Below are 23103 nucleotides of genomic sequence, written 5' to 3'. Positions count from 1 at the left end.
TATAATTTGGTTGATTTAAGAGTTTGGTCGTTTTAGAGGAGGTCGTAACCATCCGTCGTTCTAGTGTTAAGGCAAAATATACTTGAGGAAAAACGGCTTTTATGCAAAATATCCTCAAAAAAAATTGGTTTTAAGGCAAAATATCTTCAAAAAAAATTGGGTTTAAGGCAAAATGTCCTCTGGCAAAATATTTTCATATATTGTAGCTATTTTTCTAAATAAATAAACAAAGAAAGCTTTTTTTTGGTTTTAACAGTTTTTCAATAGGTATATTTTAATAAATGAACAAGAAATTAAATAAAAATCAGTACAGTATAATATGTAAACAAAATTGAATAATCTGTAAATGTATTTTAGATTATAAATTTATGTTCGTTTCTATATTTATTAGTTTTATCAGCTTCCTACCCTCAACCCATTTAAGCAATTTTTCGGTTTTGACTTTTCCCAAAAGAAAAATATGGGCAAGGAGATAATTTTTATCTCATAATTCATTTCAATTCTTACATATATTATATTAGCACTAAACTTTGTTTATTAATAATAGTTAATATTTTTTTTGTTAAAGTAGGGAAATGATTGATTCAAAGAGAAGATTGGGTGAACAGGATATACGGGAGGATTGAAGGGAGTTCTGATATATTTATAAAATTGGCATATCTAAAAGTTGTATGTTAGTTATTGATTTGATAATTTGGAACAATCTATAGTTTTATATATATATAAGTCTTTTTTTAAATAATGAGTCACTAAAAACTGAAAACATATTTTTGTAAATATAAAATTCAACATTTTGAATAAGCGTTTGAAGCAAATTATATAATTACAATCAGACATGTAAAAACATATTTTGCATATAAAATAGGAATTATCTAATTAGCATGAGTCTGGTTTGGCATTATTTCAATTGGAGTTTCTAAAAAAGTTGAAAGCTCATTTATTATAACTCGTTTTTCAGTTGTTGGATGCGGGGAATCATAAAAAACGGATAGAAGCTCCCTATTATTTGAAGGATGTGGTAGGGTGCGTGTTTGTCGTCGGGATTCTTCATTAGAAGAGGAACGGAGAATGTCTGGAACGGCATCAACATGACGCCGATTAAGGGTTGCATAACTAGGAACGTCCTTGACTATGGACCTTAGATTGACGTAGTGAGGAGGAGATGGAATGCGTGTGGTGGCTCTTGAAAGATTCTCTTCCGATAGAGGAATCAGTATACGAGTTTGCTGCTGCGGTTGCGTCTTCATCATTTGTTTTGGCTCCAGGTAGGTTGGAGGAGGAATAAAGTGTGGGTTTTCGATGGTTTTTAGGAGAGCTTCTGGGTTTGGATTGGGACGAATCCGTTTTCTTTTGCGCTGTCGATGCTTAGAACTTTTTTCCTCATTCAGAGTACCTCCACCCCCTTCATCACTGCTATAGTCCTGAGACAAGTTGAGGTGTTCCTCTCGATTTCCTGCAAATCAAAAATGGAAATTAAGTCTATGAATAAGAGTTATACATTTAGTCTCACCTCTGAAAGTTGAGAGTGTGGTCGTTTCATAGCATGGCTCATTATCGCGTCGAACTAAAGTAAGTGTGCCATATTGATTTGCCACAGCATTAGTAGTTGTATTTGCTAAATCACTATATTTATGATGTCCATCCTCAGAGGATCTCCCCGAATCGAAGCACGTTCCTACAGCGGCAGATTCTCCGCTTATGATCATGTGACGATGATGTTGGTTATTTGACATCTTACGACACCTAAAGAAGGATAATATTTGTTACATATCGTTTAAAACCTGTCTAAATAAAATCACTTAAGATCGAACCGTAAAAAACTCAATATTAAATAATATGTGGTCTGTTTAAAATTGATCGTGAAGTATATTACAAATAATTGAGTTTTTTTAACCAGTGACTAGTGCTTAATAAGAGGATCTATTAAAGATATTAATGATGCAGAGATAGAGGGTTAGAAAATAACAATGAATAATTCTTATAAAAATTCGAAAGAAAAATGGATGTTTCATAGACTGGACGTTGTCAGTCAAATAACAATTAGATCAAAACCCATCCTTAAGGTGTGTACCTTCTAAATTGTTAGAGGAGACTTACTTTCACCTTTTCAACGATTCTCATGGAGTGACACCTTTTATTAGACAAGTATATAATAAAAAAACTCAAATAATTTCAAATCAAATCTCAAAGAACAAACTGAAGCATGATCATCAAACTGAAAAGTTTTACGTTGTACAAAGTAAAGAATATTATAACACAATTAATATCCAGAATTTATGCTGGAATATCTAGATGGTGCTCTCTACCAGTTACTCTTGTATGTATACTTGGTTCAGTGGAATATCAGGTTCTTTTCCGATCGTATAAAGTATGTGAAAATAATTTTTATTTGAAAAGACTCCCTTAAATATTGTTTATGAGCGAGTTTGTAAGAAACTCGGTTTGGATAATTATTTTTCTTCTCTTTTAAGCGTCTCTTATTTGTTAAATTATGTAAGTACATTCTTGTGAGTTTAACACTTTACTTAGTTTGGGCCAGTTTACTCAACGTTTATTTATAAAGATATAATATGTTTAAATTGGTGTCTTAATAATTTTATATATATATACATAGAGACCAGTATTAATTTAAAAAAAAAGTATAATATGATTTATTAGATTTTACCCATAATACGATTTTTATTTTTTTATTTGTATTGCTAAAGGAAAAAAAAATACCTTCATAACCGATATACAATAGATGGAGTGAAAAATACAGGGATTTACACATAGATGGCTTTATTTTTTAAATTAATCTCATTTTTAGTTAGTTACAATTTTATAAAGACAGTTGTAAAAGCTATATTACAATCTGTTCTTTAGTTTGCGAGTTATATTACTAAACCGGACTGCTTCATTAAGGGAAAAAAATACTTTTAAGCTAAGCAATGGTTTGAAAAAATGTTATGGAGACTTTGCTTCATAAAGTGAATAATAAAAATTAATAACAATAAAAAACGGTTTTTTTTAATACCAAAAAAATGTTTTTTTTCTTCGTTAAGCTCGGGACTTTTCAAGCTATGTGCTATGTTATAAAGTGTGTTTTTTCCCAATAAAATTATACGAAAACAACTATTCAATTATTGTAAAAATTAACCTCACTGAAAAATGAGTACTATTTTTGTAAATAAGATCAGTTTCAGAAAATGAAATTGTTCCACTATGTCTATAATATTTTGGTCAAAAATGTATTATGATTTTTCTATACTTTTGCTCCAGAGATCTGCTTAATGTTGGAATATCACATATTCATTGAAATAGTATATTAAGCATGTTATGTACAGTTTTAATATGAACATATAATCAGATTATTCACTAATACTTTATAAAGAAGGGCTTTCTTAGTATTGTGTATGCACGACCATAGAAATATTAATTCAGAAAAATATTAATGGTTTTATTGATGATTCAGCAAATTCATTCAAGAATGTATTTTAGGGAGGGTGGATAAAAAACAAAAATGGATTGGAAGTAACTTTTTGTTTATAGAAAAAATATATATAAATGAGTACAAATAAGAATTTATAATTAATTGATTTTTTTAAGAAGAACATAAGAATATCCTCTTTTTCTGGACACAAGTTCTTCATATCCAATTAATTGGATATTTAGTATCTAATAAAAAACTTTTCAAATTCCATTTATTAAAACATAGTCATCGAATTTTGTTGAATTAATCTTATTCATAACTTTAAATACGTGTTGGTAATTGAAAGATAAATTAATATTTTCTTTTGTCGATCGATCATTATAGAATAAATGACTGAATAAAATAAATACTTTAATATTTTTTATGTATTGGTTGTGTAAAAGTTGAAATTTTCTACGAGAGATAATTTAATTTAATATTTTTATATCTTTTATACGATTTATTTATGTTATACCAACTGATTTAACCCTAAAAAGAAGTATACTTTTTGAGTTATGAACTATCAATATATATGGAAGTGAAAATGAACCTGTTATTTTTGATTTATAAATAATAACTTTTTCTATTTAGATATGGTTATTTTCTAACAGATCCCATAATTAAAACATGTGTGTTCACAAGATCTTAGTTAAATATAAATTTCGGGAAAATGAAAAACCCCAGTGTTTAGGCTTTTCCAGTGTTTAGTATAAAATAGCTTGTGAGTCGAGTCACTAGTCTCAGCTTTCGAAACCAAGTTAAATTTGGAGTCTTAGATTGTGTGATCAAGTCGATTTTTCAAAATATAGACTCAAGTCCGAGTTGGATCACAAGTCTCGAGTCCAAGGCCCCTCATCTAACTGATAGGTATTAGTCAAATGTAATAACTTTCACACATTTTTCCAATTTTATAAATGTATTTTATTTAAAGGGGGAATTTTAATTAGATATTGAAATTTAAAAAAAAATCATACCTACATATAATTAGTTATTATTTATAAATCAGAAATATGACTTCATTTTTACTTCTATATAAATATGAACCATGTTGGTAGAAAGTTCGCAAAGAATAAACTTTTGTGGTGATAAAAGAAACCCCAGATGACAACCTCACTCTATCTCCCCCACAAAACAAAACTTTTTAAAGAAATGCCAAAATGATACAACTAATAACAAATTTTCATATACCTAAATATGTTTTCCCTTCTCAAAAGTCATGGAAAAAGATTTTTCCATACTTAGTTTTACCCTCACTATGACAGACTTTAATATACATACATGTCCTAAATAAGGTGGGATATTGTTCTAGTAAAAAGTACAAGCTATAATCAAATTATGGGAATGAAAATTATAAACAAGCAACTCTCATTTAGTGAACTAGGACATTATACCCAAAGATTGACAAAAATGCTTCTTTTTTCTTTGAATCTAATTTTATGCCCATTACTTTTTAGTATGGTCTTAAAACATTTTATCTGATTAATTGCAAATCTATATTTATCATCGAAATGCCTTGTGTAGGAGGTATTCGGATATTTAGCAATTTTTAATTGAGGTTTATTCAATTTAAATAACTTATTGCTTAACAGTTGTATCTGTTTTTCTTGGGAATTTCTTGTAAATTTTTTTTTTAATCTGAGAAAATTTAATATATAAGCTATTATTTTATTTAATACACGCAACCTCATCAAAACTGATGTCCATTAATTTTATTCCCAAAATTCACAAAGTGTTATGGTTATTTTATATAAATTTGTATCAACATGAAATATTGAATAATATTACTATAAGAAAAAAAAAGTTATATTTTGTTGATACCCAAAACTCATGTTATTAAGATTATTTTAAAATAATGGTGTATTTTTTTGAATATCCTATAATCGTACAAGGTTATTTTTAAATTTTAATTGATATTTACAAGTGCAAAATTATATTAAATTAATATAATGTAATTATTAAAATTGTTCAACGGCTTATCATATAGTAAAATACATTTTATTTTTGGATTTTATTTTCTAGGCAGAGACTAACCGTGTTATCAATTGAATGTTTACAAACAGAGATTTAACTAAAAGGCCGTAATCCCCTTAATAATTTTTTCACTAGTAAGATGTTGAGCTATATTAATGAGTCATCCATAACTTGTACTACCAGGGCCTGCCAATAACAAAACCGTGAAGAACATAATTTAAGGTTAAAGTAATGATTATCAATTCTAAAAAAAGGGGTGAGCTACATAATACAATGGGGTTTTCATTACTAATACTGTATATGAACCTCAAATACATTTTATAGATCAGATTGGGTAATTGTAATGTACTATGTATGCTGTTGTTTGCTTAATCATTACAACTCCATCTGAACAATAAAATGAATACTAAAATGAAGTTCTAAATGAGTAAATGTAATTGACTAATATAAAATGATAACATCTATTAATAGTTAGTAAATAAAATGACTGATGGTATTTTTTAGTAAGATATTACGAGACGCACAAATTTCAATTTGTACAATCTGTGTATAATACAAGTTACTACTAGTACACACTCGTTTAATTTAGGTTAACAACATATGAATATTTAAAAACTCACCACCCTCGAATAAGGATAATAACAGCAGCTGTGCCTGTGCCTAAGATAACAGCAGCTAAAATAGAAATCATGGTAAGGGCCCCACTCCCCGATCCAAAAATAATTCGCCCATCTGAGCCATAGAGCCCAATGCGGCTAGACTCTGCTCCCCCTTTTTGATTATTATTAGATGCATGGGAGGGTCCATATCGTGGATCCATAAATGCGGGATTTTGAACACAGGTTAAATGAACTTTTGTCCAGCTGCCATTTTGAAGACATCTGCTTTCAATCACGTTGTTGTTTCTATTTGAAGAGGAGTTTCCTAAAAAAGAAGAATATAAAATAAATTATTTTTAAGGAATTAAACTATTTCAAATTGTACTTATTTTCAAGTGTAATTCTTATCCATGATGACAATAAAATAAGTACTTCTAATGGGCTCAATATATATTTTAAAATTGGATTTAAATTCCACTTTTATATAAAAATAAAGAAAAGAAACGACTCTTTGTAAAAACCAGGGACTATCTCCATCCATATATTTAAAGACGCATTTATTATGTGCGTATATATGCATGTAATAGGTTGGGTAAAAGTAATTTCGTATTTATTGCTTTATTTCGATATTATATAAGAAATGTCACAATCATCCGATTTAAGCCATATATGCTCCGTTCTGTTGGATAACTTGTGGCCAACGAGCAACTTCACAATGCCCAACTCGAAGAAGCTCTTGTAGCTATTGTCAAAAACTTATACGACCAATTTTCGTAGGCCTCTATTGAGGCCAAGTTTGTACCCCAAACGCGTTGGCCATAGACACGAACAAGAAGTGCAAGATCCAGAATGTAGGATGGATGCCTAAGAACTTCCTATCTGAACTCCCTGACCTTCTTGAGCGTCCTCAAAGATATGTGCGGCCTGAAGTGGTCCTGATGACCTGATGAAATACGATTCCTTTCCTATCCTTTAATGCTGCAGATTACTAGAATCAGACCGTTGAGTTGTTCACAGTAAAGGGAAGAATTGAGCGTTGTGCAAGTGGGGAGCAACTTATTGTAGATAATTTCCTGCCACTCCCACTAAACACACAGCAATACCTTCCTGGCAGTCAATCCTCACTTGGCCTAGATCTGGGACGCTTTGTTAGCTTTCGGCCACGATCTCTGTCGCTTGACATTGAGGTAAGCGATCCTTTTTCTATCGCCAGTAACAATCTGGGCCATAAATTAAGAGTTTTTTCTCTTCGTGTTGTAAAAATATAAAATACAGCAAATATATTTTTCTTTGATACCTCCATACTTGACGTGCACGATAACTTTCTACTGAACTTACCGAGTGCAATTATATTCAAATGAGTCGGTAGTATACACTCAAAACTTTACAACTCTTTTTCGTATTATCCAATGTTACCCATAATGAAAAAAATTAGTTAAAAAAAGGGCGTAAAATAAAAATGCACAATTACATTTTACACAACCTATATATATTTCATCAAAGAAAGCTCTATAAATGGAACGTGAACTCTTTTTTACTAATTCTATTTATTTACGAAATAAAGGCCATTTTTCCCATTTTTAAAATTGGTATTCAATTATAAATTATATAATTGAAACAAATTGTGTAACAATGTTTAACCCCTTACTCTTTAAAAATCTTAGGTCCACATGACCCCAATTATAAATTGGATTGTTTGCCTTACTTATTCTACTAGTCCAAACTAACAATAATTTCGTGACTTTGTCTGTAAATATAGGCTTATTCATTTCCTTAGTTAAATATTATAAGGGATATATTATCTTAACGTTTACAAGACGAGATATAAAGTTAAACGCTGCAGTGACTTTTTTTTAATCAATTTTGCTTTAATGATATTGAAGTTCACTCCCTAAGAAATCCCAAGTGTTACGTTAAATTTTTCATTAGAACACTCACACTTAACTACTCAATACTTATATCAATTCATACAACGTGTTCTGTCACCAAGAATTAAAGAATAAAATTTCAGTTTGGGGAAAAAAATTATATGATGGGAGGACCGATGAGTACTTTCATCTCTAGAACACTCACTAACAAAACCAAACAATCCATTGATCCCCGTCTGTTAAATAAAAAACTCCTGCGATAGTTAATTCATTTTTAAATACCAGCCTTTATATTTTGTTCAAATCTTAACATAAACTGTTAATCTATATGAATTATTTTAAATATAAGAGAATAAGAACAAACATATAAAGAGCTACTTATTTGAAACTACATGCAACCCCCTACAATTTAACATTAGTACGACTACATTGTTGTTTTTTATATCAAAAATGTGTATGAGTATATGTTATACTTCAGGGATCACTACAAACAGTTGGTACTTCTTGTTCGCATCATGTTCAAAAAGGGAAAACAAAATTTTATTTTATTTTTTTCATAAGGCCTTTTGTCAATTCCATTTTTGAAAAAAATAAAATCCTCAATCGATCATTTATGATAAATCATGAAAAATTACAACAAACTTCCAATTTACTATTATTGTATGTTAATATATTATTATTTATTTTTATATTCATAATATTATTGCAAAATCCATATGATTTATGAATATTTTTTGGTAAACAGAGATGGAACAAAGCATTAAAAAAGATACTTTCCCAATAATTTATTTGATTCCTACATTGATAGATATTTATTCATAGGTAAATATATAAAATTTCAAATTGTACAATAATTATTATATTCAAATATCATATTTTGTTATTTATGCTTTTGAAATGTAAGGATATAGTTTAGGTTTTTATATCTTAAAGTTGAGATAAGATCGGATCAATATTCTTTATTTATTGCTCTACAACTTTTGTTTAATAAATATGGATATTAGATTTACCCTTTCGATCCTGTAATTAAGTTGAATTATTATGACAACTTTTCGCTAAATAATCTAAAAGTAAGTAATTTTTACCTTTCAGAAAACAAATAGGGTTATCATGAGTTTTTAATTTGAAATACTAAGGCATTTACATTTCTCGTGATCTAAAATTAAAAACTACATTATAATGAAGGCCCATCGAAACTTGGGAATCATTAAAAAAAGTTTCAAAACATGAAACCCTTCCTTCATCGTGAAACTTTATAAACTTGATGTCCTCCTGATCTTAATCTACGTATTTGAGATCTGAATCCTTCTAGAGACTTTTTAATTAAGTCCCCGAAAAAAGTACCAGTTAACTTTGTGTCATTTTTTCCGTCATTGGGTGTTAAGAAACAATTAATGACGGAAACATCAGCACAAAGTTAAATTGTACTTTTTCAAGGGGCTTAATCAAATAGTTTCTTGAAGGAGTCAGAAAACATGGACATAACCCTATCTCTCCCAGCCCAGGATATTAAACAAAAGCTACCTCTTTCTCGAAACGAAACTCTCTCATCACAACACCATCTTTCTAGCATATTTTTTTATCATAGACCGGCTAGTCTTTGGAATTGTATAATAATTTTTAACTAACATGTAATACTTTTACTAACAGTTTGACTATCACCTCTCGTTGAAATAAATAAATAAAATAAGTTTATCAAAAACTTAAAATTATTTTCAATATAGTCTAATTGGGGAATTTTCGATTTATGGAAAAAAAGTGCAGAAATTTTTTATATGAACCCTTTATTACTTTCTTTGAGTCGTTGGAAGTCCAATAATATTGGACTTCATAAAGTATGTATACTTCTTTTTTAAAGTGTGTTTTTGTTCTTTCTTTAAGATAAATTTCATTTTTTATCCAATTTTTCTGAAATATTTTAAATTGTCTTTATTATATATTAAATCAGGAATAAACAATATATTTTGTAGGAACTTAAGATTATTTTGAGAGCTGTATTTTATAATACTATTTATTTATTCCAAACCAATAATCAAACACAAATTCAAGCTATGCAATCCTCAAATTAGTCACATAGTTGTCTGGCTTATTTTGTCTTCTCTAAAAAACATAGCTGTTGTGAGGGTTCTAAATCCTAAGCATTTTTTAGTGTTCAAGGTCTGTTGTTAATTTTATTTTTTTAAAGCTATTGTCATAATTATTTTCTTCTAAGGGAGAGAATATCTAAGTATCAAATTTAACAAGGAATTTGTGCACTCATAAATATTTGAGAGTATGACTGAGGGCTGTTGAGGAGGTAAATGTGTAAGTTTTGGTTGACTCAGAATATAATTTAGGATCGACAACGAAGTAATTCCTACTTGTGTCCTTAATATATACGGAGTAGAATTTGTGTTTATTTTTTTCATCTTCATGACAAATAAGGTGCTCTCCGCGAAAACATTTTTCAAATAAAGAGGTTTAATATGTTGATTCCTTTTTTTTTTTTTTTTCTTGTACATGACTAAAAAGCTTGAAATTTACAACACTACATCCTATCAGTATCTCCAAAGACATCATCAATTCCTACGCACTTTTTGACGCTGTCGATGTTTTACTTCTCTTGGCCTTTATTCGAACGCATATTGGTTAAACTCAAATAAGCTTTGGTGAAGCTATACAGCAGTGGCTTTAAAACTTCTAATATGATATACCACTTGAGTAAATATCCATATTTAAGAATTATTATATTTCTGGATAAATTTTTGGATTAGGGTTTTTTTAAAATACAATTATGATTTGATGTTATATTTATTGAATCGACAACTTATTTTTTCAGAAGACCCTTTTAATCAGTTTTCCATACTTTAAATAGGGTTATTGGGTACGCGTATCACAGTTTGGTAATCACAACTTTACACAAATCCCTACGCGTAAATAAAAAAATAGTTCAAGGTTGAGAATAGTTGGTCATAAAATTTGTACTTTTTTATAACTTTTTTTTCAAAGGGTAAGGTTGAGAGAGTCAATAAAGTTTTCTACCTGACATATGCATATATTTATAAATATTTGATTTTGCTTTCCATAACATCATGTGTCTCAATGAAAATAGCAAAAATCTAATTTAACCCAAAGTTTTTTTCCTTCAAATATATATAAATATACGTATATTTTTGTATTATATAAAAATATTTAAAATACAATATTCCTGATACTCATAAATTCTCCTTTAAAAATTACGAACAAATAATAAAAAGCACACAAAGCATAAAATTGCATATATATGTGCAATTTACCTTTTTATTGGACGAAAGAACCATTAAAAAAGTAAGAAAATAAATAAACAAAAATAACTAAAAATGAATATAGACAATCTGTGGATATGAACAATTTAACCACCAAATAAAGCAATAAATGCGCTCTTAAAATGTCTACTTAAAGTGCATTCACAACAGTATGTCATACATACTTCTATAACAAAACTCAATAAAAATTACCGGTCACGCCTTATGCTACTTATATGAAAGTCTCAATTTCTATTTTTTTTAAATAACTGGTGGTGTAATGTTAAGCACTTAGATTGTATCTGTAGATGAGCAGAAAATGTAAATAAACCCTTAATTTTTGTAAGGAAAAAATTAAAAATATACAATTTTGGAAGAAACTACACCCTAAAAAAAATAAAAGAGTATTTCGACTCTAACGACTAAAAGTAAAGTTCGACCCTATAGAATACAAGCATAAAAAGCAGCGAATATATAATGTGTATTATTTTTAAAGAGAATAAATTAACATAAGCGAAAAAGTATGCTGCCAAATTACCAAAACGGAAATTTTAGCTCCCAAATTACTGTTCTCAATATTTTATACAGTAGAGAGTTACAAAAAATATGAATGAACTTAAACACAGTTGCAAAAATTTATTCATTTTACAGTACTGTTTTTATCAAACATAATTTACAATTTTATTAACAAAACTACATAAAACACCCTATGATTCTAAATTTGTTAATAGATTTTCTTATCCCTTCTCTTAAATGTAACAATTGATGATAGATATATGAATGGAAGAAATATCGAAATTAGGGGTCGTCTTGAGTGGACACTGAGCGCTTATATTACTGTATTTGGGCCATAAGACTAAACAGAAAAACCTTCTTATTTTCACCTTAAAACTAGTCAAGTTTGATATTCTTGAATAATAAGTTTCTATTTGTAGTAAACAAATATTAAAAGCTCTATTTTGATACCCAACATGACTAGTTTCTATGACAAAATAATAAAATTTAGTATTTTAATGAGCATATGTATATATTTATACATATAAGCGCTTGGTAGCACACAGATCTACATCTGTTTTCTTAGAGTTTTTAAATACATACATGCATCTATCACTAATTATCACATTTGAGAGAATAAGTAAGATAATCCATGAACATAAGGACCTTTGGGCACCTTAATCTATGTTGGATTGGTCAAAAAAGACAATAGTCCTAACAGTCAAGACCTAATAAAAAAACAAAAAAAGTTAAAAGTAGGAAGTGTGTGGCTAGAAATTAATATTATAGGTGCTAGCTATCATTAATTATTTTCATGATTTTATATCGTTATATTGTAGCTAGGAGTGAAGACAATAAAATGATAGATAGGACCGTTGAACTGAAAGACCAACCTATCGGTCCTTAAGATCGAAAAAAAAAAGACTAAAGGGAGGGAGATTTATTATGAAATTAGACCTAGGACCAATCTAACATTGACTCTAATGACCCTTTTCTTTTCATTTTTTAATATGACGCGCACGCTCAATTGTAGCTATTTCTTTTATAAAGTATCTACGCTGTCCTAAAGTACAGAGGGTCTCCGTTTATCGTGGTTTTTGGAAACAAGAAAAATCAGCATTTACGGTATACTTATTAGAAGTACAAATATTTTTGTTTATCTCAATATAAAGTTTCTTATAATTTATTATCATAATATAAAAAACGCGGGTATGAGGCGAATATACCGTACTATATGCAGTCAAAATAATTACAAACACCGAAGTGTTTGTAACGGAGTTATGCAGGGATCCCCAGTACATTCGAAAATGACTCTACGGAATCCAAACATTCATATATCTTAAAATCGAGATAAATTTTATTTTATTAGTATAATTATATCATTTTTCTTTTATGGGAAAGTATTCATAATAATGTCGGTGGAGCATATGATTAAAAACCGGAGTCTTGTACTTTTCCTGACACGTGTTGCTATATAAATATATGTGTACACACGTTCTTAGATACCTGGTTATGTAGAAAGCATCATAATTCTTTATTTCTCGATATATGTAATATTTATACCAATATTACCCTCATTGTATATAGTATATTGTATACCTCTGTAGGTATAAATGTATGTGTATATAGTAGACCAAAGTATATGAGTAGAATACTAAGTATCAGAAACATGCTAATACAGAAGTGTCCTTTTCTCTTTCTGCTTCTTTGATAAATATACAAACAAACAAAAACTAGTATTGGAAGAGTATTTGAAAAAAAAAAAATATCCTCAGAATGTACGGGATAATTTAACAAATATCAAAGTTTATTTATTGAAAAGGAAAAAGCTACAAAATCAATTAATTTTTATCCAATGGCGTCATTGATCCTTTATAGATTTCAACTTCAATTCATACAGACGACATGTTATTTTTGAGGGCAGTTTGGCATTGTGAGGCCGACGACTTTTTGAGGGTTACAGGAAAGTTCACTCCCTCTTTTCTCCCCCAAGGAAAATTCACCTCAGGACAAGTTCATCCCTAAGGAAGTTAATCTCCGAAAAAATTCATTTTATTCTTTATAAGGCATGTCATGTTTAATAATGATCTATTAATTTAGAAATAATATTTCCTTTACTAGTATTCTTTTCTCCAGTTACTCTTTTAGATTATGAATTACGACACTTATAAAATTTAATAATTAAAAGTATTCAATTTATTCCGTGGTTTTTATAGTATAACATGTAACAAAGACAAATTGAAAATAAAGTTATATAATTAATACAATCTCTATTTTATTATAGGTGTGGCGAAACGACCTCATTAAAATACTCGTAGTAGGATGTGAAAAGATTGTCCATTAGATTATTGTTTCAGGGATTGTTCCTTAATATTGATAACTTTTTTTATACACAACAATTAAAGTCTTGCTTTTCAATGAAGAACAATTAAATTTGAGTTATAAATGAATAAAACAAGAAATTGGAGTTTTACGCCTAGGGAGAGTTAGATGGCAATGCATACACCACATGCTGCCTTTGAAGGCCAGGATCGTATGTGAGGACAAAAATATTGATCCTTATTAGGACAGAAACGTTTGAACGAGTTTTCACTGAAGGAATAACCGTGTGGTGGTGTTTAATGTTGGTCAAATTGAATAAAATGTTATTCAATAAAATAAAAAAAAGTGATAGACCTTAAACTATATAATTCCCCTTATGAATCTTGATGAAATCAAACATTGTTCGACTTATCTGTAAGACCCTGTACAGTACCTTTTTAAATGTGTCAGTATCAAGTTACTAGTATATCGGAAAAAACTAATATTACAAAGATAAATCAGTATCTTGGGTAGACATATATCTCAGGGAGTAACAGAGCGTTAAGTAACTTGTGTTCTTGTCTTGGAATAAGGTCTAGTATTGCTGAATTTAGCATTTCAATATACAAGGTTTTAAGATCAAATGTGACTGATATCCCAATCCGGTACCTGCAAAATATGCGATAGGCTCTTTAAGAGACTGATGACCTGTTGAAGTGCCTGACTGAGCACTGCTATGACTAACTATGGCTCCACAGCAGTCGGAATATTAATGTTGTGAATTAATTTTTCTATTGATTATGTTAAATCAAAAACAAATCTAATATATATTGTTATTAGTTACTTTTTAACTCTATCCATTTAGTAGAAAATGACCAACATACCAAGGATACCATCCTGGTGGGATCCATACCATGATTGATGATGGATGATTGATATATCTAATGAGCTCCTTTTCAACATTTATATTTACAATTCAAGACAATTTTTGAGTACATCCGATGGAAAATGTGACCACAGTGATAATTTAAAGATGTTTAAAAAATGAGCTGATTTGATGTTATTATTTTTCTTATGTTTCGTTTAAAAAGTAATGTATGTTTGTTCCTTACATAAGTATGTAAACTCTATAATACATAAATCATGGATGTGTGATGATGTCAACTTTCTAAAAACGGTTTGATACATATAGTTATCGTATATGTTTTATCGATGTATAAACATGTTGTTATTAAAGAATAATAAATAAACAAGAAATTACAAAATAATAAAATACAGAAAAATACCATCAATCAATTTATTATTTCTTTTTAAAAAAGGAAATAACTATTTGACCCAAAAAAGGTGACATTTTTTTGGATGAAAGTTAGTTACATCAATGAATGGAACATGTTTATTGACATCCCTTCAACACTTTGAATTGCATTTTACTTTTTTATCATTATAATTGATAAAATGTACAGGGATCTAATCACATTTCATTTTTTTGTGGCTGGGATATGAGATGACTTTATTTTTTAAAACATAAAAAGCCTTTTTTATAAATAAGTTGCGCCCTTACGTTTTTTACATAAGAAAATAGTATTTTTTATTGACGTTTTTGGGTTTATTTAAAAGACTGTGGCGATATATAGTTTAATATATTTTTTATATATTATTATTAATATATATTTTGGGAAAATGTAAATCTTATTTTTTAAAAGGTCCTACTTTTTTTAAATTCCATATCTACAAAATTTACAATTGCTAGTAAAATCCAATTTTTCCCCGACTCTGATACTCTAGGGGGGGGGAGAGATCCTCTTGTATTGGACCAGTTGATGCAGTCGATTCAGTTGATCGTTATTTTACAAGTAATATTACAGGTCCCTTGTATTCTAGAATATATATAAATTATAAGTATAATTAAGATCAGAAGCCATCAATGTACAATGCAGGTGCTTCATAATTTTTATATATGATAAGCATATTTTGATAATGGACTCTCCGAATTATAGACGTAATAATCTCTGTCTTTCTTGCGAAAATAATAAAGTTTTTTGACCATATCACAACAATTTGGCCGATCTCTGAATATTCGTCGACAGTTAACTGATCACAAATTAACATATACCCCTCCAAGTTTTACCAAATATATACTCCAGTGGCGAAAGGAAAAGCACGTGATTAATACTTACCTAAATACAAGGTACAAATAGTTTTTTCAAATGATTCCGCATTAATTAAGCATTAACTTCTAGGTGGCTCATAAGTTCAGAAGAAGTTGATTTAGTTATATTAACGGACTCAAAATTCAATGAAATGCAGTAATAATAGGTATTAGGCACTTTTGCCTTAAACTATTGTGTCTCAGGACCTTTTCGCCTATAACCATTGCACCTTTAAGGCATTTTCACTCAAACATATCTTGCTTTATAGATATAAATAAATTTATGAAGTTTGTACTTCGTTATTGTTTGTTTTTGATTGAAACAATTTTTTTTTGAATTTATAAATAAAAATATCTAATGTCTCGTAATATACCACGTATGAAATTGTTGTTTTTTATGAAAATAACGTTGGAATTATGTGTTTGCCTCATTTGTTTGTAAATTCAGGAGTATATTCCAATTTGAATAATCCATCATTTCTAATTATAAACAATCTATTATTTGAAGTTACTAAAACTTCTTCGAATCAAATCCTTGTCTTGTATTTTACTTATTATAATACTAATTTTATTACTTATTTTGCCTCCGACTCAAATTCAATACTTTGTGAGATTTCAATATAGATTTATAAACCTTAATTATTTATATATTAAGGCAAAATATCCTTGAGGCAAAATGGCTTTCAGCCAAAATAGTTTACCTTGCGCCGTAATCCTATTCTAGGATATCTCTGGCTGAAACTTTAATCGAAAGAGAAATATGATAGACCCTACTAATTAGACAACTCTTGGGCCCTGGGGTATGCCCCCAATGACGCTAGGAACTATTAAGTATTTTTTCTATTATAAGTTGAACACTTAGTCCAACTTTCCTGACTAGGATAATTTTTCCTGTTGTTTTAAACGGACTGTAAAATAACCCACTCTCCTCCCTATGGAGCAGTGGACACCCTGTATCACAATCTAGGATTAATTTTAAAAAAAACACATATATATACAATTTATATATATGTATAAGGCTTTTTGGTAGCTTTTCAAAATCTATAAATTATACCTTGGACATTTATGTCTAGTTAGAAAAAAAAAGATTTAATAAAAGTCATTAAATAAAAAGGGTTTTGCCCTTCCAAAAAAAAAGAAGAAGACACTAATATATCTATTTGTATACATGTATGCTCTACATAGGCACGCACTGTTTGGGGAGGAGGCAATGGGAAGAAATATGTTTATATGTCCCACCTTAAGTGATTTATAAGCATTTAAATACCCTTTTTTCTATTTGTAGGTATTTTCTATCAGAAGAAAACGTGACGTACTTTTGGTACAACATACAGGAAAAAATATAGAATGGAGGGAGAAAAAGTGTAGTGTAATCATCATAGGATTTATATATGTACATTAGGATGAGGCTCATGTACCCAAACTTTTCCGAAGGAGTCTACCCTTTTTTTTTTTGGTAGTATTTATAGTCTTAATTAGTGTTGTGTTGATACTTATGTAGCTCTAAAGACTGGAGTTCAATTCAATATCGGACCGGTTTAGTTAAATCCAACATATAATTCCTAAAATTTCATAACTTTTGGTCTTTGATAACGTCACTTAACTTTATTTCTTCTGTTTTTACTCATTTCTAATACACGTATTTACCTATATTGTCCCATGAAAACTTTTCTCTTAAAAGAAACAGAAAAAAAGCCAGAAATCATCTGATAGTTCGTGAAATAAGTCAGTCATACCAACTGATATTTCTCACCTAAGTATTCCCGGACTATCATTACTCCTGTTAATATTAAAATCTTACATAGTATTTAATTCGATACTGTATATAATATTACTTTGTATTATTTTATTAAATGCATTGTATATGCATTTGTATTTCTATATGATAGCCAGAATGTATTCATTGATGTAATAATGTGACAAATATATATACATTTATATACGGGAAGGGATACACAATGAATTGTATTCTTGTTCATTTGGAAACAGAGCATCACTACAAAACCACTTATTACATCGTTTATTTATCAAAAAAAAATACATTTTTGTCCTGAAGTTAAATATTTATTTGTTTCCATAAAATTGCATAGATGTGTTTATAAAGTCTACATATAGTAACAAAATAAGATGAAGCGTTATACATTAAAATGTAAGAAATTGTTTGAATTTAGGAGCCAAAAACATATTATTTTTTTAGTATTTTGTCAATTTTTCCAAAATTTCATACCACATGAATAAATCAAAGTGTATTTGTTTGTCGACAACTCATATTTGAGGGTGTTTTGAATAACTTATAATTGCCAGACTACTTGATATACTCTAGCTAAAGCTCACTATGTCATTTTTAAATAGAAAAGAAGACGGGAATACATAAAGAGATCAAAATCGGGTGTATCTTGGGTAATAAAATAAAACGAAAATCAAAGTGATAAACCTGAAATTTTAATTATGTTTTGGAACAGAGCAGCTTAGTTATCATGACTTTTCATTAGATCAGCTACAGTTAGCTGTGAAAAGGAAAGGGAAAGAAATACAAAATGACATTGGCAATAATTAATTATATGTCAATCCTTAATTATAATCTATGTCCAACAAGGACTTACATTTATAACTCTGTAACAAATCCTCAATCTTACTCTCTGTCTTTTATGACAATACACAAATGTTCTATCCAATTTTGAATATAATTGAATGTATTGGGAAACTAAGTTCATTACTCAGTATAAAAATAAAATTGAGAACAGCGAAGCAAATAAATAATTCCAAGAAAACAGACCAATTAAAAAATACAAACGATTTAGATCGCTAAATATTGTCAAAGGAAAGTTTTTTTGTCTGTTTGTCGACACCTAATAATAACACCAAATAATGCCAGGTACTCAAACTCAAAAATATATATCAATGAAATTGGACAAGTGTGTTCATTAGATCCATACACTGTAATAAGAAAAGGTGAAGCGTTATCTATCTGATTTGACATTACCCTCACCCTAATGTACAAATATACAATCTGTGAAGGACTATAAATATTACTTATATTATTGTTGTTATTGAAAAAAGAAAGGTCTTGACCTAGGGATTTATTTCTAAGATATAAATCTATTTATTTAAACAAAGTACATGTAGGAATACTTTTTTTTGTTTTGTTACAACCTTTGCCAGAGTGCAAAAGTAAATGCATCATTACATCTATTTTTTTGCAAAATAGGATTCAATATCAATCATTTGTAATCTTTTATATGTTTATACATTAGGATTGGGACGATACGCTAAACCAACAGTTCGGTCTAAACCGGAGTATACCTTTAAGGCCGTGCAGTTCGGTCTTGTATAAAAGTAAATTGTTTTTATTTAATAGAATTATTGTCATTTTTCAAGTTTTTCGATAATTCAATCTTTAGAAATTTATTTTTGTACAATTAAATTATTCCTAAATATACTTAAATTCTCTAAATAATAATGGTTAATATAAAATAAATGTACACGGGTTATAAATTACTATAATTCATGAATTTAATAATATTCTTGGGAAAATAAAAATCTTCGCTAAGAACCAAGACAAATTAGCAGTAACAACATTGTTGGCTGTCAAAAAAATATTTTCAGTTGATACAGATATATTTTAAAATATTAAGTAAGTTGTATTTTAAAAGTCATTATCTCTTTTTTATTTCTTTTCGATAAATTTTTATTTCTTTTGACTCAGATTTATGGAATCATGTGAGTTAATTGAGATAATTTTTCCAAATTTCCAAATAGTAGAACTTATCCTAAATTTTAACCAAGTAATAATGATAAATACATGAATAATGACACCGACAACGCAAAACGACAAATATGGGAGGGTAAAATAAAAACCAGTGGACTCTGCTAGAGATCCGATAGTCAAGCTACCACACAACTGATCACATCCAAGAAAAGAGGATCTCAATCCACTTCTTATTAATAATTATTTTATAAACACTATAATGGAAGGAATACCCCGTTAGATTTATACAGAAAAAGCAGAACCTCTCTGTTTTTGCTTTTTTCGACTTGTTGCTGAACACTGTTGATGCTGCAAGACAATATCGTAGACATCTCTTTCAGGAAACGGTGAATGCATTTCTCATGACCGATCTTCATCCCACTTTATCGTTCCTTGTGTTTTTTCTATTGAGATTTCGTAATTTTTACTCTTGGATGTTGATACTTAATTAATTTGAAGGCAAAATCTATTTATAAATAATTATAATATGACGTTTCTATTACTCTAATAAAGTTTTTACGTTCGGATTAGAAAAAAGAGTAAAGGACATATAATACGTATAAGCATTCTATAACATGGAATCTATAGCTAATTGAATTCTGATATATTAATGACTAGAAGTCATAATATCCCTCTTTTACAGTAATTAAGTACGATACTCATACTTGTTTAAATATACTCTATAACTTTGTTATTAAAAAATCATGGATTTTTTTATTTCCTTTTAATGGCAAATGCAGGCAAAAGAACGGAAAACGAAGTCTTTGTATCTCTCAATTTCCTCTTATGCACTAATGTTTCCTTTTATTATGTAAAAAGACAAACTTTACATTTCATATTTTTTTATGTACATATATATAAATACTTGCTTTTATTAAAGATAAAACCCCTTTTCAAAAATGAATGAATAAGTAATATTGATAAGTCAATATAAAATCAATCTTAACATAAATCAAGAAAAGGAGAAAGCCCCAATTAATTTATTGATTTCATACATATATACAAACGGAACAATATTTCATAAGTATATTTGAGTTCGTTATGGATTTTATATTCAAATTTATAGAGGAAGTGTAGATACCCAATAATTTTTTGTATGGTTTGAAACCTTTTTGGAGTTAAGATACTTAAATTGGCCTTTATATTTATAATCCCTTTGTAATTATAACAATACATTTCTTATTCTTTTATGTGAAAATCCCTATTGGCTATTTTAAGTTTAATTAAATAGTTAAACCTCTGTTAGTTAGCAGTAGATAGTTTTTTTTCTTTTGAATCTACATTTTATCCAAAATAATTTTAAGTATACTCCTGAAACATTCAATCAAATCTTATTCTTTATTTATTTCAGTAATTTATTTGTTTATTATTTATGATTTAGAATCTTTTAATAGAGGTTTTTTTGTAAAGTTTAATTAACAGTTCTGCTAAAAAAGGCGTTTATTTATTTTGCTTTTTGTTTTCTTTAATTCTTTCTTTTTTTTAATCTGAGGAATTTGAACTTCGTTACCTTTATTACATCATGCAAACTTTTATCCAAAAAGAAACAGAAAAAAGGACCAACATCATCTGCTAGTGAACCAAAGTAAGTACATCATACCAACTGCTATTTATCTCTTAAGTACTACCAGAGTAGCATTGCAATTTGAATTATTGACAACTTTTTAAATGAATTACACAATATATATACATATGGTATATATTCGTATTTATAATATTAAAATCATACATTACATTTGATACTTTATAATAATATTGCTTAGTAATATTTTACTTATACATTTCTATTTATATATGATAGCCAAAATTTATTCATAGAAATAATATAATGGGCAATATATGTATATATACGATGGATCAACAAGAAATTGTATTCCTGTTCTTTTGGAAACGGAGCATATGTATAATATAACTTATTACTTCGTTTACTTAGCTAAAATAATTAGTTATGAAATAGCAATTATGTTTCATGTGAGATAAGATAATTGACAGCTAACAGAAAAATGAATAGGGAACTTTACGTGAGACGTCCAATAGTGTCTTATACAAAGGAAGTGTACTAACCTTTTGGGAAAATATAAATGTCGATCAAATTTAATAATAATATTGCAAAAATACAAACGTAATCTTAACTTAATTTTGAGAAAAATCTATCTTGCCTGATTTTTTGTTGATGGGCCAAGGTAGGTAAGTAAAATGTAAGGAAAAAAAAAATCAATATTGAGAGTTTCTTTCATTATTTTTTGAATAACACATATAGGTAAACATTAAAGCATTAAAGAAGAAAAAAACAAATTACAAATAATATCTAGACATGAAATACATATATTTCATTTTTTTCAATGCATATATTGATGTTAGATTTATATATACATAATACGTATAACAACTGGAAATTTGAAGAAGGTTTGTTTAAAAAAAAACACAAGACAATTCAAGGTAATAATGCCACAAACATTTTCGCCCCTGGTTATTTATATGCATATATTTTGTCTCTGTTCATTTTACCTCTTGGAAATTTTGCTGCATGTTATATTTGCCGATTCTTAAGTTTTTATATTATAGGTTGAAGCTTTTCCTTTTATTTTTTACTGTGTAAAATTATTTTCTTTCTATCTATGGAGTTTCTTACATTTTTTAAACCTCAACTAAGAGCATCACTATAAGCAGAGATATATAAAATTGGTCCTAGATAGGGCTATCAGCTTTCTTTAGTTGACAAATCGAAGATGGTTTTTATATTCATAAGCCAATATCATTATTCTTTCATTTTTGAAGAGACAAAATTTAAGTATAAAGTTATAACTAGTGAGTTTGCTCATGAAAGGCAGATATTAAGAATGATCAATTACTTATAATTTATAATTGTAAGTCCTTGTTAGACTCGGAGTAGAATTGAGGATCGACATATAAATAATTACAACCTATATCATTGTTAGATACGTAGGTGGTTGTGTATTTATTTCTCTCTTTTCACGGCTGCTTGCAGATGATCTAGTAAAATTTTATGTCAGGTAGGCTGCTCTCCTATCAAACATTATTCTATTTTACAGGGTTCTTTTCTGTTGAACTTGAAAACACACATTTTAATCGTGAATTCCAATAATTTATTATCAGTGATTACACCAAAACAATTAAAAGTTGTCTTGCAAATGTTCCCGACCATATTACTCCTTAAAATCCTCGGCAACAACATACACAGTTGATTTGGGCAGCTTTTTAAACTCAATAATAACCTTGAACGTGCGCCCAGCCACACAA

At 28.6% G+C, this 23103-nt stretch overlaps 1 protein-coding gene and 1 long non-coding RNA gene across 2 annotated transcripts in view; one reads left to right on the top strand and one right to left on the bottom strand.

The window, feature by feature from the left end:
• LOC139905023 (uncharacterized) lies at window positions 1–240 on the top strand. The gene is made up of 2 exons (XR_011779448.1): window positions 1–135; window positions 168–240. It is a non-coding gene; the product is annotated as an uncharacterized lncRNA (long non-coding RNA).
• LOC121115384 (uncharacterized) overlaps window positions 179–23103 on the bottom strand; it is a 286411-nt gene continuing 263486 nt past the window's right edge. Inside the window, exons 10-12 of the mRNA XM_071887445.1 lie at window positions 6040–6343; window positions 1511–1743; window positions 179–1453 (exon numbers count right to left, since the gene is read on the bottom strand). Coding sequence (XP_071743546.1) covers window positions 873–1453; window positions 1511–1743; window positions 6040–6343 — 1118 coding nt within the window. The 3' untranslated portion in view covers window positions 179–872. The remainder of the gene's footprint in view (window positions 1454–1510; window positions 1744–6039; window positions 6344–23103) is intronic.

The sequence above is a fragment of the Lepeophtheirus salmonis genome, chromosome 3, assembly GCF_016086655.4.
Source record: "Lepeophtheirus salmonis chromosome 3, UVic_Lsal_1.4, whole genome shotgun sequence".
NCBI classification, from domain to species: Eukaryota; Metazoa; Arthropoda; class Copepoda; order Siphonostomatoida; family Caligidae; genus Lepeophtheirus; species Lepeophtheirus salmonis.
This window is presented reverse-complemented; position numbering and strand designations above follow the sequence as displayed.